The sequence below is a fragment of the Pseudorasbora parva genome, chromosome 13, assembly GCF_024679245.1.
Source record: "Pseudorasbora parva isolate DD20220531a chromosome 13, ASM2467924v1, whole genome shotgun sequence".
Taxonomy (NCBI): Eukaryota; Metazoa; Chordata; class Actinopteri; order Cypriniformes; family Gobionidae; genus Pseudorasbora; species Pseudorasbora parva.
In genome coordinates, this window is record NC_090184.1 from 6,155,769 (window position 1) to 6,173,232 (window position 17,464).

Consider the following 17,464-nt stretch of genomic DNA (forward strand, 5'->3'; position numbering starts at 1 on the left):
TTTTTAGGGTTTAAAAAGAATGGTGTGAAAAGGGAAAAACAGTCCTGTGGGCGAAAAACCCTTGTTGATGCTTGAGGTCAGAGGAGAATGGGCCGACTGATTCAAGCTGATAGAAGAGCAACTTTGACTGAAATAACCACTCGTTACAACCGAGGTATGCAGCAAAGCATTTCTGAAGCCACAACACGCACAACCTTGAAGCAGGTGGGCTACAACAGCAGAAGACCCCACCGGGTACCACTCATCTCCACTACAAATAGGAAAAAGAGGCTACAATTTACACAAGCTCAACTGGACAGTTGGAGACTGGAAAAATGTTGCCTTGTCTGATGAGTCTCGATTTCTTGAGACATTCAGATGGTAGAGTCAGAATTTGGCATAAACAGAATGAGAACATGGATCCATCATGCCTTGTTACCACTGTGCAGGCTGCTGGTGGTGGTGTAATGGTGTGGGGGATGTTTTCTTGGCACACTTTAGGCCCCTTAGTGCCAATTAGCCATTGTTTAAATGCCACAGCCTACCTGAGCATTGTTTCTGACCATGTCCGTCCCTTTATGTCCACCATGTACTCATCCTCTGATGGCTACTTCCAGCAGGATAATGCACCATGTCACAAAGCTCGAATCATTTGGCCCTGGGTGTGCATCCCACAAATCTCCATCAACTGCAAGATGATATATATATATATATATATATATATATATATATATATATATATATATATATATATATATATATATATATATATATATATATATATATATATATATATAATTATTTTTTTTATTTTTTTTCATTGTCTATTGACAGCTACACAACTAGCACTTTGACGCTTCAAAAAGTTAATGGAGAAATTGTAAAACTAATCCATATGATTCGAGCAGTTTAGTCCACATTTTCTGTAGAGACTCGATCACTTTAAATGATGAACAGATTGAATTTAGCTTTTATTTACAGATTCAAGCTCAAGCATTAGAACCAATGAGGTTCATTCTCATGTTACGCAGCATGTTTGAGCTTTTGCAAGAACCAATGTGGTTTGTTCTACAAAATGTGTAATGCTGGTCCCATACCAGGACTGAATGCTATGGCCATAGCTAATTAAATGATCTTTTGCTTTCTTTTATTTAGCCGTTTTACTGTTTTAACTGCAATGTTAAATCTGAACCAGTGTGAACAGAAATAATATCCTGTAGAACCCTGTTCAGTTATACTGGAATAGTGTATGGATTATCTCAGAGGAAATATCAGAGGAACTATATATGTTTTCTGTTAGGTAAATGTGACGAATCCACAAAATTGAACCTGTGTGCATGGGGAAATTTGGATTCTTATTGAAATGAATGGATTTTAATCAGCAAACATTTTCAGAACAATGATAAATGTATAATCACAATACTCTAGAAACATCTTAACACATAAAGAAATGTGTTTCTAAAAGTTGGAATCCTTTTAAAAAAATCTTTCCTTAAAATTGTGTCCACATGAAAGAAACCCATCATGTTACATCTGCATTTCTTATTTGAAGTAATTAGGTCCTGGAGCGGTGTACTGTCATCTGCATTGGTTTTCAATTCATTTAAAATAACCAACAGCAAGATTAATGCAAATTAAGAGAGTCCAATACACCAGAGTCCAATATTTTTGTCCCTATTTAAATCATCCATTTCACTTTGGTACAAATCAAAAGTCTATATCACAGCCAGAATCCTCCAATGGCGCTGCTTGAGTGAGGGTTTCGGCCGGGAGGGATGATCCTCCGGGATCAGAGACAGAGGAGACCTGTAGAAAGGACAGATCGGCATCATTTGAAAGAGCTGTTCGTTATATGTTTAAGAATAAACTGGAAAGAGGTACTGCTGGGCCAGTGTTCTCTGATGCTGCTCACGTTTGGTATTAGTGGCGGAGTCAATGTGCCCTTCTGAAGTCCTTCCCAATCGAAGCCTTCAAACCACCTGAGAAACACAACACTGTTAATCAGTGCCGAAAATAAGCTGCCACTTCAAAACAGAGCAGCCTCTTCCTCTTTCCTTTGCTCTTTTCTTTTCCACTCTCATCTAATCTCACAAATCATTCCCCTTCTCACCCCACCCACACCAATCCCTTCACTTCTTCCTTCTGTACAAATCTATCTGATGAAGAGCACATACGAGCCGCTCTTACACGTGTTTGCAGACGTCCTTGACCCCGTTCCTCTGGCCCAGTCTCTCTGTGGGGCTGAGCCTGAAAATGAGGTGACAGATGATAGCAGACTCAGACCCAAATCACACACACACACACACACAAACACACACACCTCAGAGCATGTGTAGTGCACCGCTGTTCTCACTGTCACACATCTGTCTAACTACCACTCCATCCGTCCGTCCGTCTGTCTTCCTATCTATCTATCTATCTATCTATCTATCTATCTATCTATCTATCTATCTATCTATCTGTCTGTCTGTCTGTCTGTCTGTCTGTCTGTCTGTCTGTCTGTCTGTCTATCTATCTATCTATCTATCTATCTATCTATCTATCTATCTATCTATCTACCTGTCCGTCCGTCCGTCCTTCTGTCTATCTATCCGTCTGTTTATCTGTCTGTCTGTCTTCCTATCTATCTATCTATCTATCTATCTATCTATCTATCTATCTATCTATCTATCTATCTATCTATCTATCTATCTATCTATCTATCTATCTATCTATCTATCTATCTATCTACCTGTCCGTCCGTCCGTCCGTCCGTCCGTCCGTCCGTCTGTCTATCTATCTATCTATCTATCTATCTATCTATCTATCTATCTATCTATCTATCTATCTATCTATCTATCTATCTATCTATCTATCTATCTACCTGTCCGTCCGTCCGTCCTTCTGTCTATCTAGCCGTCTGTTTATCTGTCTGTCTGTCTTCCTATCTATCTATCTATCTATCTATCTATCTATCTATCTATCTATCTATCTATCTATCTATCTATCTATCTATCTATCTATCTATCTATCTATCTATCTATCTATCTGTCTGTCTGTCTGTCTGTCTGTCTGTCTGTCTGTCTGTCTGTCTGTCTGTCTGTCTATCTATCTATCTATCCATCTATCTATCTATCTGCTTGTCTGTTTACCTACATCGTGACAGATGTTTAATTTAGTTCACCAAGCCTTTTCTCAAAAAAAAAAAAGTTCTTCTCACAGGAAATAGAAAGAATGATGAAACCCTCTATACCTGCAGAGGCTCTTGATGAGATGTGCTGCCGTCCTGCTGATGGTTTTGGGGAACTCGAGCTCATCTATTCCCTTCAGAGCTGCTGTATAAACCTTCAGCGGCTCTGAGCCAGAGAACAGGGGGCTGGAAGGGTGGAAACAGAAGGGGGTCGTGATATTCCCCTCTAACATTTAAAACATAAAATAAACTGTAAAATAAACATGAACTGGAAACACTATAGTAATAGTAAAAGTTATAGTAATCTACTAGCAATGGAGGCATAGAAGGCAAGATGCACGGTTTAAAAGCAGAAATATGAAGTTAGTTTATTAACAATGTTTTAAATAAAAATAAAAAAACTTATAACTGCAAAGTTTGTTCATTTAAAGTTTACATTTTCCTTTTGAAGTTGGACTACTTTTCTGGGTGGATGAATGCAAGTTTATGTAACCCAGTTTATGTGAGTAAAGTGTGCTATATCTGGATAGGTACTTCATATTTCATTCATGTCGTTTACAGATATCAAGCAAAAGTAACCAGAATTATATTTAGATGATCATGTTATGAGTTATGTGCAATGGTTAAAGGCATAATTCTCTCAAAAATGAAAACTGATATAATTTGCTCAACCTAATTTTTATTATATATATTTTTTAAAGTCCATCCATTAAAAGTCCACCTAACCCAAATGTGCATGCTAAAAAAAAGTCATTATAAAAGTTATCCATAAGAATTTAGAGGTTTAATCCAAGTTGCCTCCAGACACACAATTGATTTACTGTATATGATTAATAGTTTAATTCAGGCTGTTATTTATATGCGAGAACAAACCTCACTGCTTTTCCATATTGATGTATTCTACATGTGTGATGATCAATGATTATATGTGAATACAGGCCTAAATACAATCTGACAGAATTATGACAGAATTTTCTTTTTGGTTATACTCTCCAAACATTTCCTTGCGGCGCTGCTGACTTTCTTGCTTATCTTCCATTCTAAACATATTTACTGTTAACACTTTCCCCATTGTTCATGCTGCTGAAGAATTAGCCGAAAGCTCTGTCTGTGGTCTTCGACAGCATATAGTGCTACAAACACATTGAAAAGGATTTCTAAAAGATTTATTTTAAAATAACTCAGACGAAAGCTACAAATAGAGCCAGGCGTGTCATTTTAGTATCACTTGGATGCAGATGAAGGGGTAACCCAAAAATGTCACCATTTCGCTCTGAGCACTTTTTGGATGCGCTTTTTCTTTTTCTTTTCTTCTTCTTTTTCTTTTTTTTATTACTTTATGCTTATTTTAATCATGACAACTAAATGTATTTTTTCATGTTAATGAATATGGCAATGTTAAAAGATTAGTTTACTTTAAAAAAAATGTTTCCCATGATTTACTGACCCTGAAGCCATCGGTGTATATGACATTCTTCTTTCAGAGGAACACAATCTAAGCTATATTAATAAATATCCTGACACTTCCAAGCTTTATAATGTCAGTGACGGGTCTATTGAGTTTGAAGTTTAAAAAAGAGTATCCATCCATCATACACATACTCCACACGGCTCCAGGGGGATTATTAATAAAGGCCTTCTGAAGCAAACCCAACTTGCTCTTGTCAGTAGATTCACATATATGCTGCTGCTCCATAAATAGCAGATCTAGACAGGTGGTGCTGGGGGAGGTGGAGGGGTTCAGAGGAGCTCTGATGGTGCATGGAACCAGACTATTTACATGTTAAGCAAGCAATCTCTTTGGCTTATATAAGCATGCAATAGTCAAATGTATTGTAACCATAGACATTAAAAAAATATGGACGTAGTGTCCGTGACATCACCCTTACACTCTCAAAATTCTGGGTTGGGTCAAATATGGACTAACTCAGCAATTGGGTTGTTTTAACCCAGCGATTAGGTTGTCTTAAGAAAATATTTAACCCAACCACAGAGTTAAAACGTCCCAATCGCTGGGTTAAAACAACCCAATTAATGGGTTAGTCTAGCCTGACGTGGTCACACTCAATTCTAGTCAGAATATGAGTCTGAAACTGCTCCATTGGGCTGTGATTATGAGGCGTGTTTCAACCGAACCAGGAAAGACCTCAATTGGATAGACCAACAACCAATCAGAGCAAAGAAGCGACGCATTGTCAAATGTCAACAGAGTTCAACTGCACTGTGTTGCCAAGTCCACGTTTTCTCCACAGGTTGTTTTCTATGTCCGCGGGTTGAAGCGACTATTATGTGATATATAGACCCGTGAGTGCGAATTTCAGCAGGCAACCTTGCCAAAATAACACACATTTTACCCCCCAAACGCCAGAGAACCTCTTTCTTTTCCCCCGGAGAACCCCCATGAGAAGCTATTGTTTAGGGCTAGCAGTTGGCGGGTTTTGTTGTAAAAATGTGGCAACCCTGTCTGCACGCACGCTGGAATCAGGCTGCAAATTTTTTTTTTAATGATACACAGAGTACTTACCCAACATGATCATCATTTCTGAGAGAAATTGTGAAGGTGAATGCAGATACAAACAAGCTCTCCGTTTAGGATTCGAACAAATATAATCCAAGCCCCGTTTGATGACGTGATAATTACGTTACTGTTGATCATCTGTCCGTCATCGTCTAAAGCCCGCCCTGATGATTTCATTGGTCCGAATAGTTTCTGTTCAGAGATAATTACTCCTCTATGAAGCGAGGACAGACCGAATTGACGGATCTAAACATTTTGTGGGCGGGGCTAGGTTCGGCTGGCATCCAGGCTAGGGTTAGTCCATATTTGACTCAACATTGGGTTAAACAACCCAGCATTTTTTAGGGTGTAGGATTCTGAAGAGCAGTTTTGAAGTGTAAAGTAGGGTTGAGCTGGCCGTTGCCATCTCGTCAGCGTATCATCTCGCATCACTCCCGGATAACAGAAATGGCCATGTCCCTTATTATGCAGAACTGTAAGCCTTGATTATAAAGTAAATTAATTATAAAAAAATTCACCCCCTAACAGTTGTCATGAAGGGCAAAATTAGCCGTATAGACCAAAACCACAATTTGTACCAGGCTAACATGTTTTTTTCTACTGTAAAGTTGAACATTTTAACATGGGGCTCAATGAGATTCTGCTCTCTTTTGGAGCCAGTCGAGGAATTGCAGTTTAAGTCACTTCCGTATTGGCTTCAACAGAGACCACGGGAGGTTGCCGCTTGACTGTAACACAATAAATGAGTCAATGTCATAATAAAAAAATCTAAAAAACTCACCTGCTGTTGAGCAGTTCATACATCAACATCCCAACAGCCCAGAGATCTGCAGGCAGGCCGTGACCTTGATGCAGAATGACTTCTGGAGGCTGATAACCCACAGACCCACAGAATGACCAGGCCCTGTGCAAACAGCCCAGCTTCTTAGCACAACCAAACCCTGTCTGATACAGAAGATAGAGAGAAACACAACTAACTCTTAAGTGTAAACCCCATAGTTAAAATTGCCAAATATGAATCATCACAAAGTGGTTACAGACTGCCATCTGGTTTAACTTTAAACATGGATGAATTTGTATGTATCCAGCACCAGTTTAGCATATCCACGTTGGTCCAGAAGCACATTTTCAGGTTTCAGGTCTCTGTGAACAATGCCTTTTCTGTGTAATACACTAAGAGCTTCCAGCACACACGCTGTGTAGAAGCGGACAGCATCTTCTTCCAGTGACCCCCTGAAATATAAAATCACATATTAGTCAGTCACTGTCAGTTTAGACAAAGTCCCTTTCAGGCCAGTGATTTCTCACGGCAGAAATGCCTCTTGGGCAGCTATTTCAGTCATGTGAGTGAAGCTCCTATTCCTTTGAAACATCAAATTCTCCAAAGCTGCTTCTCCACGCATACGATTCAATTTTATATTTGAAATCCCAGATGAAATCTGACAACAACTGTATCATAAATGTTGTTTCTTATGCTTAAATAGTGCTAAGAAGCATTTTTTTTCAGGCTTTACAAGTCAATGTGCAAGCACAGTCCTAAGCATGCGTTTCAGAACACTGATTGTTTCTATAGCAACCAGGGGCCAGTTGCATAAACATAGCCATTATGTGAAGACAGTGTATTTAGATGTTCCACTAGTATTCAGTCTTATCAAATTAGACCAGTCGACTTTTTTCGTAATTGATTACAAAAAATGTTGAACAGATGTAAAGAAAAAAAAATGATGTCTAACTTTTAAGACTGGTCTTAGTGGTTTATGCAACTGGCACTAGAACTTCTAATGGAATCTGCATTGACACAATGACTTTAATAATCAGTGATTGGCTATTTTATTGAGAAGGCTTATTCTACTATATAGAGACAGAGTGCATTTAGACCACGCCCACACCAGGGTAAAAACTATCCAACGCTCTCCATTGACTTTGTATTATTGTGTGAGGCTGCCTCCTTGTAATTTCTGACTTACAAAATACAGAACAATGTCTAAAAGCTGCTATGTGACAGGGTGCACAGCAAACAAGCTCACAAACACAGAAATACATTTTTACAAGCTGTCGATCCCCCAAAACGAGCGTTTAAGAGGACAAAAGTGGATACATGCAATAAGCATCAGCAGGAAGAATGGGTCAATTAGGGCATCCTAACACAACATCCAAATATCAGTTTTATATATTATATTTCCTGTTGCTGATAACATTCCCCTCTAGTGGGTGTAGTTCTCAGTGTAATATAACATGTTGTGCTCTGTCTCTGTATCCACTTGTTTCTGCTTAAAAACTCGTTTTTTGGGTCGACAGTTTATAAAAATGTCTGGGGTTTTAGTTCATTTTTTCTTTTTTTAGCTCTATTGGTCTCCATTGCAGGTTGCACTTTCTCCCATTCATGATAATACTACATTGGACAATTTTTAAGTTGTTTTTTGTTGGTTTAACTTAAAAAAGTAAGTAACCTGTTTGCCTTAAAATTTTGAGTTTATTGAAATTAAAAATTTGAGTTGATACAATGAAGGAAATTTGTTTAATAAATAGAAACTCAAAATATTATTGTATCTGAACCACATAAAAAAAAATTGATAAATCATGAAAATAGCACTATTTGGCTGCATCACAAATAAAACACACACAATTACCCAATATGCGTACAAAATCTTTTAATAATATTTTAAAGGTTGTCGAATCTCAAAAAATGTTCATTGTATTAACTCAAAATTTTAATTTCAATGAACTCAACCAGGTAACTTTTTTTCTAAATATTTTTTTACAGTGTAGTGCACTGTCTTACTATTATAAATTCTTTGGTTGAGATAAATTCATAATATGTATTCACTGTGGCAATGTGATGTTCATTTTAGTGAATAAATGTTATATGATGAACAGATTCAAGAAATTGAGACTTTACATGTTTATTTGTATAGAATTTTACTCCCAAAATACTTCTGAAAAATATGTTATCGATTAAGTTATTTATGCTATTAGTGTAAAAGAGGAGGGGATTTATTGCAATGCCATAGTCGAATAATTTTTGGTTTCCCAAAGAACCATTTTGTGCACAGTTCTTAAAATAAAATGTATGTTTCTTTTAATGATCTAAAGAACCAAGGTTCCATGGATGTTAAAGGTTCTACATGGATCTATAGATGCCAATAAAGCCCTGTATAGATTACATCCGTCAAATGTTATAATTACTATAGGCTATCTAAGGGTCGTCTCCAGCTTCCCTGCAATCCTATAGAGTCACAAGCAGTTTGGAGAACGAATGGATGGATCAGTGTATGCACCTCTCTCTCAGTAAAATCCACAGATCTCCACCTTCACACGCCTCCATCAGCATATACAGGAACCGAGCATCTTTAAAGGTACAATGCAACCTGAGAATAAAAAAAAAAAAAAAAAACATTTTTTGAATCTCACATAAATAGCCAACAAAACTGGTATTTTGACATTGTCTTGGTTACATCCACCAGCTGGAGTGCCCTTGATGTCCACCAGAGGACACTCCTCCTGACTCTCTTGCTTTCTCATCATGGACTTCAGTTCCTATAACCCATTGCCCAGACTCATTATGCCTTCAGCTGTTTCTCAATACCCTTGTGAACTCTGCCTATTAAAGCCCTATGTTTTCAATCATTCTTTGTGAAGTCTTGTTTGTGTCGCACTGCATTTCTAAGCACTCTCGCGTTGGTTTCCCCATGTTACGCGTTTGATATTTTGCCTGTGATTTGTTTTGTCTTACCCTTTTGCCTTATATTTTGATTCTTGATTGTCTCTCTGCAGAACGTTGATTGGTTGACAGAAAATTGTCACTTGCGCGTGCTTATTCGGCTTTGTTTTTCCTTGCAGCCTTAGCTCAAACAAAGCATGTCTTCTTGTGACAACAGCCACATGCTGCTGAGAGGCAAGAACAAGATCTGCTGTATGTCGCCCACTTTTTATGGTGTTGCTTTCTTCTTTGTGCAAGAATAACATTGATCGCTACACCACGCCTATCAAGTAAGGGTACTGTTGGCAGTGGAAACGCAAGACGGATCAGGGTTTAGCGTCCCAAATCCCGAATCTTCCTGCATTGCACTATACTGAACCATACCACTAGGTGGAAACACGGCGAGTAAACCTCGGGATAAACAGAGAGACTAACATTAGCGTAGATGCCTCTCTTTTTATGAAGTAACAAGTACATCAGGTGTTATGGGAAGTGTTGCCGGTTCCGGCTGACCTAGTTAATGCAGCCTAACAATCAGTCAACTGATTTGAATAATATAAGTTAAAAATGTGTATTTAAAGTGACAGAGTGTGTCTGCCTCCCGAACAATACTAGCAAGACTGTTCCAGAGTTTAGGTGCTAAATAGGAAAAGGATCGACCGCCTGCAGTTGATTTAGATATTCTAGGTATTATCAACTGGCCAGAGTTTTGCGACTGCAATAGACGTGATGGAGTATAATCAGTTAAGAGCTCGCTTAAGTACTGGAGAGCTAAACCATTTAGTGCTTTCTAAGTAATAAGTAAGATTTTAAAATGTATGCAATGTTTAATAGGGAGCCAATGAAGTGTTGACAGAACCGGTCATGCTTCCTGGTTCTAGTAAGAACTCGAGCTGCTACGTTTTGGACTAGTTGGAGTTTTTTTATTAAGCGAGCAGGGCAACCACCCAGTAGAGCATTACAATAATCTAGCCTTGAGCTCATGAACGCATTAACTGTATTTAGATATATTTTTAAGATGGTAGAATGCAGTTTACAAATGCTAGAAACGTGGCTTTCAAATGAAAGATTGGTATCAAAGAGCACACCCAGGTTCCTCACTGATGATGAGGGCTTGACAGAGCAGTCATCAAGTGTTAGACAGTATTCTAAGTTACTGCTTGTGGAGCTTTTCTGCCCAATAATTAAAAATTCAGTTTTATCTGAATTAAGTTGCAGGAAATTACTACTCATCCAATTTTTTATATCAGCTATGCATTCCGTTAATCTTGTGAATTGTAAGTTTCGTCATGGTGTGAAGAAATATAGAGCTGAGTATCGTCAGCATAACAATGAAAACCAACGCCATGCTTCCTAATGATATCTCCCAGTGGTAGCATATACAGGGTGAAGAGCAGCGGTCCTAACACTGAGCCTTGCGGTACCCCATACTGAACTTGTGATCGGTGTGACATCTCTTCATTTACTGCTACAAACTGATAACGGTCAGATAAGAATGATTTAAACCATGCCAAAGCAGTTCCACTAATGCCAACATAATTTTCGATTCTATTCACAAGAATATTGTGATCAATAGTATCGAATGCAGCGCTAAGATCGAGTAACACTAATAGAGAGATACAACCACGATCAGATGATAAGAGTAAATCATTTGTAACTCTAATGAGAGCAGTCTCAGTACTATGATGCAGTCTAAATCCTGAATGGAAATCCTCACATATACCATTTCTTTCTAAAAACAGGAAAATAATTGTGAAGACACTGCTTTTTATAGTATTTTTGATAGAAACGGTAGATTCGAGATTGGCCTGTAATGGATTAATTCTGTAGGATCAAGTAGCGTTTTTTTTTTTAAATAAGTGGTTTAATTATAGCCAACTTAAAAGTTTTCCTAATGCCAAGGATGAATTAATGATATTAAGCAGAGGATCTATGACCTCTGGAAGCATCTCTTTTAATAGGCTGGTCGGTATAGGGTCAAGCATACATGTTGATTTTGATGATTTAACACGTTTAGTCAATTCTTTAGTGAATGAGTGTCATTTCTCCTCAGTGACACTACAATGCTCTGTCTGATGTGATACTGTAGTAGATGGCTGCAAGGTTGTATTCGTTATATATTATCAATCTTACTAGTAAAGAAGTTCATGAAGTCATTACTGCTGTGCTGTTTACAAACATCAGAAGTTGAAGCTTTATTTTTGGTAAATTTAGCCACTGTATCAAATAAATACCTAGGGTTGTGTCTGTTTTCTTCTAAGATAGTCGAGAAATAAGCAGATCTTGCCGTTTTTATGGCCATTCTGTATGCAATCATGCTCTCTTTCCACAAATTTTGTTTTCTTCCAGCTGCACTCCATTTTTCAGTAATGATGCTAAAAATTCATAAATTAGTTTAAATAAAAAACAGGTATTTTAAATTGTAATATTTCACGAATGTCACAGTTGACAAAGATGAAGTATAAAGCCTGTTATTACACAGCTCTGTGAAATACTTGATTCTGATTGGTCAATCGCGCATTCCAGCAGTACGTTATTTCCAGGTAACACCCGCTCATACGGGTGCTACGAGTTATCTTGACCGGTACTACTCCTATTCTTAACGCTGGCGCCATCTTGTGGCTTAAACAGCCGTGGGTTACAATGGAAGACATCAAGGCAGGTTTCCTTTATAACGTTTTTAATATAGATATTTTTCTTACACAAACGCATCGATTTGAATCAGAAGGCTCTATTAACCCATCGGAGTCGCGTGGAGCACGTTATTTGACGGACAGCTGCATTTTTTATGGACTTCAAACACAGCTACAACTACTGCTGGGATTAACGTTAGCCTGGATTTTTAAATATAACTCCGATTGTATTTGTCTGACAGAAGAATGTCATATACACCTATGATAACTTGAGGGTGAGTAAATCATAGGCTTGGTTTCATTTTTGGGTGAACTAACCCTTTCAGCATTCATTTTTAACATTAAGCAGCAATAGATAAAGGCTTAAAGCAGGTTGGAACTGTTTTTCTTCGCGGCAGCTTTGCAAAAGAGCTAATAAAACATTTAATCCCAAGACAATATTTTGTGTTTAATAATTATTTTTTTGAGACTAGTAGCCGTGTAATAAGCGGGATAATGTACACCCAGCTGGTTGTTATCGCAGAATAAACCCCTTCAGAGTGACGCACTGCTTCGCGTCGGGGTCCTGATCACTCTGTCGGGGTTTATTCTGCGCTAATAACAACCGGCTGGGTGTACATTATCCCTTACTTAATAATCCACAAGACAAGTTCCAACTTAAGTATGACGATAAAGACACTCACACACACCTGAACTGTGTTTCAGTTAAATAAATAACCATGATAACTAAGGCGGGAACGGTGCAAAACAAAAACAGAGTCCATGCGGTGTGAGAACAATATTAGGGTTTTTACTGTATAAATAATAAACAAATAAATAAAGCCTTAGTAAGCATATGGGAATTTTCACAGTTGTACTGACCCTAAACTTTTGAACAGTAGTGTATCCACCATTAAAACAGGTAAAGAGTCTAATAAGGAATAATTCAACTGCAAAAACAGTTGCAAAAAGGGTTGTATTCATATTTCCAAACCATTTACTCAGAAACAAACCTGATGAAGCTTTTATGAAACATCAACGATAAATAAAGACGGTTCTCTGCTGAACTCAGGGTGCTCCAAAGACATATTGAAGACTCCAGTTATGTTCTGACCTTGCTATAAATGGACTTTGGAGATCCATCAGGATGTGTTTCTCCGAGAGCATCCTCTCTCTTTGGCCAGGGCTCTGTATTGCCTGCTTTCTTATGGTCTTTAATGCAAATTTACAGCTGGGGTCACTCTTCAAATGGACCTAGTGACAAAATAAAAGCTTTGGCTAAATTATAATTCATATCAAGTGTTTCATATCAATTATAAATCATCAAGCGTAAACTGCAGAGCTGGTTTATGATACACATCGTGCAATACTCACGAGCTGAGTGTGACCGTACTGTCCTTCCCCCAGATTACACAGCACCTGAAAACTGCTAAGAGACATTTCACCAAATCCAGTCCCATCTTCCTCTGCCCTGTTTATTATATAGAGATCAAAATGCAATCATCACACTGGTGACCTTTTATTTATTTTGGTGGATGTAAAATACATCTTCAGTGATATCGACAGGACTTACTTCGATCTGGCCTTGTTGCTAGGATTTTTTCTGGCATCGTCCAAGCCTCCAGTTACTTTTTGGAAAAACCTAGATAAAGATGGTGGAATACAGCCAAGGTCAGCTTTACAGCATATGTTTGAAATAGTTATGTTTATCCGCCCACTATGGCTGTTTCCATTGCATGAATGTCGGTTTATGTCTCACGGCTCACACCTACTCTTTATCTATGACCAGACACGTCACATCGCCTGCAGCAAGAACACTCATCGACCTCATGTCGTCTCTAAAGAGCAAAGGAACAGGTCTGAGATGTTAATGTTACATGATACTTTCTGACTTGAATTTTAATGTTTAAGTAAAGCCACAAAACATTCAACATGCACATGTTTGCTTTTCACTTCGGGGCAAGTTAAAACAATGCTACACAACCTACAATATATTACATAGGTGTTCTAAAATAATATACGTTACATTTTTGTTAATATAGGTGGTTGTTGTAAAATGTTTAGACCTACATAAACATTTGACAACTAACATATTAATCATACTGCTTGTGTACAGTTTTTCTCGGTCACTTTACGATACATTTCTTGACTGCTCCCTAAGATTTGCAAACCAATAAGTGCATTTCTATACCCTGGATGCCAGTCGAACCTAGCCCCGCCCACAACATTTGCGATAGGGAAGTTCGTTCTGGACTTGATCCGTTGTGGAGCAACTATGCTCGAACCAAAGCTGTTCAGACTAATCAAATTGTCAGAACGGGATCTATACGATGATGGACAGATGAACAACAGTAATGTAGTCATCCACGCCACCAAAGAGTGCCTGGGTTGAATTTGTTCTAATCCTAAACGGAAACTTGTTTGTATTTGCATTCACCTTGACTATTTCTCTCAAAAATGATGATCATGTTAGTATGTACTCTGTGTATCCTTACATTCTTGTCACAACACTGGCAAAGATCGTTTACACTCATCTTCTTCTTTTACTTCTTCCAGCGTGTGTGAGTTCTGCACACACTGCTCTGATTGGTTGTAGGTCTATCCAATTGATGTCTTTCCTGGTTTAGTTGAAACGCCCCATTAACACAGTCCAATCGAGCAGTATCAGACTCATTAGCGTCAGGCTAGCATTTCTCAATACAATACTTAAAAACAGCGCAATGGATTACCTACAAAAGCCTGTAACTTGCTCAAAATCCTTCGTTCATCTCTCAAAAGTATAGCCTGACAAGCCGGACCCCGATGTTTGGTCTGGAAACTCACATTGACAGCTCAATCCGAGGGGCGGATAAACGATTGTCTTTCAAACTCCCTCTGCACGCGATAGGATAGCGCTACAACCAACCAGAGCAGCGAAGGTGAAGCAGAGCTTGTTGATAGATTAAACATTCACCGTATCCGGTCGGCAAAACTCCGAACACATCTTCCCTTTTTAAGAATGACTTCAGTGCCGTTCTTTGTTCTAAAAGCTTAACTCCAACTCTTCCTGGCGCGGCCAAAGTCGCGGTCAAAGCTGATTCCAAAGACCGCTGTTCGCCAGTTTCTGTGTTTACTAGAAGCACGCAAACGCAACTCGACCGTCGTCATTATGGCCCCGCCCACCAACTCTATACACTATGTAATTGGCCTGGCAAGAGTTTGGCGAATACAGCTCAGAAGGGTATTGAGAGTTGCTAGACGATACTCACAGGCAGATTAGATTTGCTGCCGCTAGTGTGCGTCTAGATTTCTAGGCTATCAAAAGTAAGTATTTACCGGTATGTCACATCAGTGCCATCAGAATGACAAGCCCTTGTGTCACGGTTCACAAAAAAGGCTTAGCTTAGCCGTGTTGTCAATATAAGTGTATATTTTCAGTCAATATTTTCAGATTTAAACTATGGCTACGATTTTGATGACATTGTTTGAAAATTCACAAGACTGCGTACAAATTCAGGCAAAAAGTTCACAAAAAAGACAGTTTGCTCAATGACCCGGTTCAAAAAGCAGATTCATAGCTTCCTGTCCTCATCATGCAATGATGTCACTATGCATTTCTTTTATGCTTTTTAATACATTTCTCTGTGTCATGTTATATCAAGAGAAACATTCAAATAAATTAATAATTTGTATTAATGCAAATATTTAAACAATCAAATTATTCGCGTGAGTGCATTTGATTGTTATCTGATTATTGTCTTTCATTAACTTAATGGTGTTTGTTTTGTGTTCAGTTAATTAATTTATCATTTGCGTCAGATTCGACTGAAAATTGCGCAACTACAGTAGCCTACACATTACAGGCACTGATCAACAAACGTGGATATGTTAGGCCTAGCCTACATGTCTAAAGTAGCTAGTAAGAATAAACCAGTCTTATAAACTTATACATTTAGTTTAACAATAATCTGCATGCACAATAAATTACAGTAAAATGTATGGTTTTTGCATGTTTTCATAAAATGTTATTTAATAACAGTAGTCATCATAATAGGCAAATTTCAAATCATAGGCAAAAGTCTACGTGCCTCAGACTTGCGTCATCAACTCAACCCCCCTCGACTCGGTAATCCTCTGCAAACTTCGACAGATGTTTGAACCGCCTCAATCGGTTCTTTTTCAGTCGGACGTGCTACTTCAGCTTTTGCGTCTTGTGTCATCAACACGGAACTAAAGTTCGATTCAGTTCGATTGTGAACCGGCTCGACCGGTTACTTGCTGAGAACCAGCTCAAAAGAACGATTTGTTCAAGAACCGAACATCACTACTGCGAAGTCTTGTTTTGTTCACACTGTATTTCTGAGGGTTATCCCTGGTTTCATGTTTCTTGGTTTTGTTGGAATTCTTGCCTGTGTCCCGGATACCACTTTTGCCTCTGTCCCTAGTTTTGTTTGCTGATTGGACTGCCTGTCTGTTATGACCTCTTGCCTGTTTGCTGACTGAGTGTGGATTACCCTTTGAATAAATACTGGGTTTGGATCCTACCTTCTGTCTCAGAGCACTTCCGTTACATCTGTTGTGTCTACAAACGTTTAAATGATTGAGGACACGGTAGTTCTCCCAACATTCAGCTGCAGCTTTCGACCCGCATCAGCCATTGTAAGGCCATGACTGAAAATACGCTCCACAATAGTGGTCCTTATTTCATCAGAAAAATGTCTTCAATCTTGGCCTCTTCTACCTCTTCCTCTGTTGTGCTTCTGTACTCTTCCGCCACACATCCTTAATCCTCTTCTTATTTCTGGCGGTTGACCCTGTTTGTGTTCTTGTAGTTCTTCCATTGACAGAATTTGTCATACTGTGTTGTGCTCTGTCTATATATGCCTGCTAAATGAAGCTTCATGAGATGACATCTGAGCTCTTTTAGAGAACTGGTTGATCATTAGTCCTTTACATTTCCCTTACATTTACATTAGTGAAAATCAAAATTTGCTTCTGTAATTAATTAATTAATTAATTCAGGACATATTTACAAAACAAGATCTAATATAAATGTAGGCCTATAGAAAATATGCTTCTAGTTTACTATTTCAACCAATTTGCATTTAATGAGGAACTAAAGCCTAGATGTTTTGAAGGGTAAGACTATTCAACTGGCTGGGAACCATATAACATATTTTGATGAACACAACATTATTTGATATTGTAGGAAACAGCGGACAGAATGATTAGTAAGCTGCAGTGTAAATCTGGATTCCCCTCTGCTGGTGAGGGTTCAGTCTTACCCTTGTAGAGCTCTGTCTCCAAAACAATCTCCTCTAGTGAGGACACACACCATCATACTCTCCTCATTAGATGCTCGTTTCTCTAATACTTTCACCTAAGAACAAAAGCATGAATATTGTTATATGCTACTGCCTTACATTAATCTCTATATTTATAATATAACACCTTAACACCACACCTAAAAACATATTTTTGACAACGGATTCACTCCCAGATGGATC

At 38.4% G+C, this 17,464-nt stretch overlaps 1 protein-coding gene across 1 annotated transcript in view; it reads right to left on the minus strand.

The window, feature by feature from the left end:
- Positions 1-1,299: 1,299 nt before the first annotated feature.
- The window catches only part of prkg1l (protein kinase cGMP-dependent 1, like), a 70,498-nt gene continuing 54,333 nt past the window's right edge, over positions 1,300-17,464 (minus strand). Inside the window, exons 9-20 of the mRNA XM_067413036.1 lie at positions 17,243-17,337; positions 13,751-13,816; positions 13,552-13,620; positions 13,353-13,449; positions 13,093-13,232; positions 8,945-9,034; positions 6,758-6,899; positions 6,448-6,611; positions 3,212-3,334; positions 2,167-2,226; positions 1,892-1,958; positions 1,300-1,785 (exon numbers count right to left, since the gene is read on the minus strand). Coding sequence (XP_067269137.1) covers positions 1,687-1,785; positions 1,892-1,958; positions 2,167-2,226; positions 3,212-3,334; positions 6,448-6,611; positions 6,758-6,899; positions 8,945-9,034; positions 13,093-13,232; positions 13,353-13,449; positions 13,552-13,620; positions 13,751-13,816; positions 17,243-17,337 — 1,212 coding nt within the window. The 3' untranslated portion in view covers positions 1,300-1,686. The remainder of the gene's footprint in view (positions 1,786-1,891; positions 1,959-2,166; positions 2,227-3,211; positions 3,335-6,447; positions 6,612-6,757; positions 6,900-8,944; positions 9,035-13,092; positions 13,233-13,352; positions 13,450-13,551; positions 13,621-13,750; positions 13,817-17,242; positions 17,338-17,464) is intronic.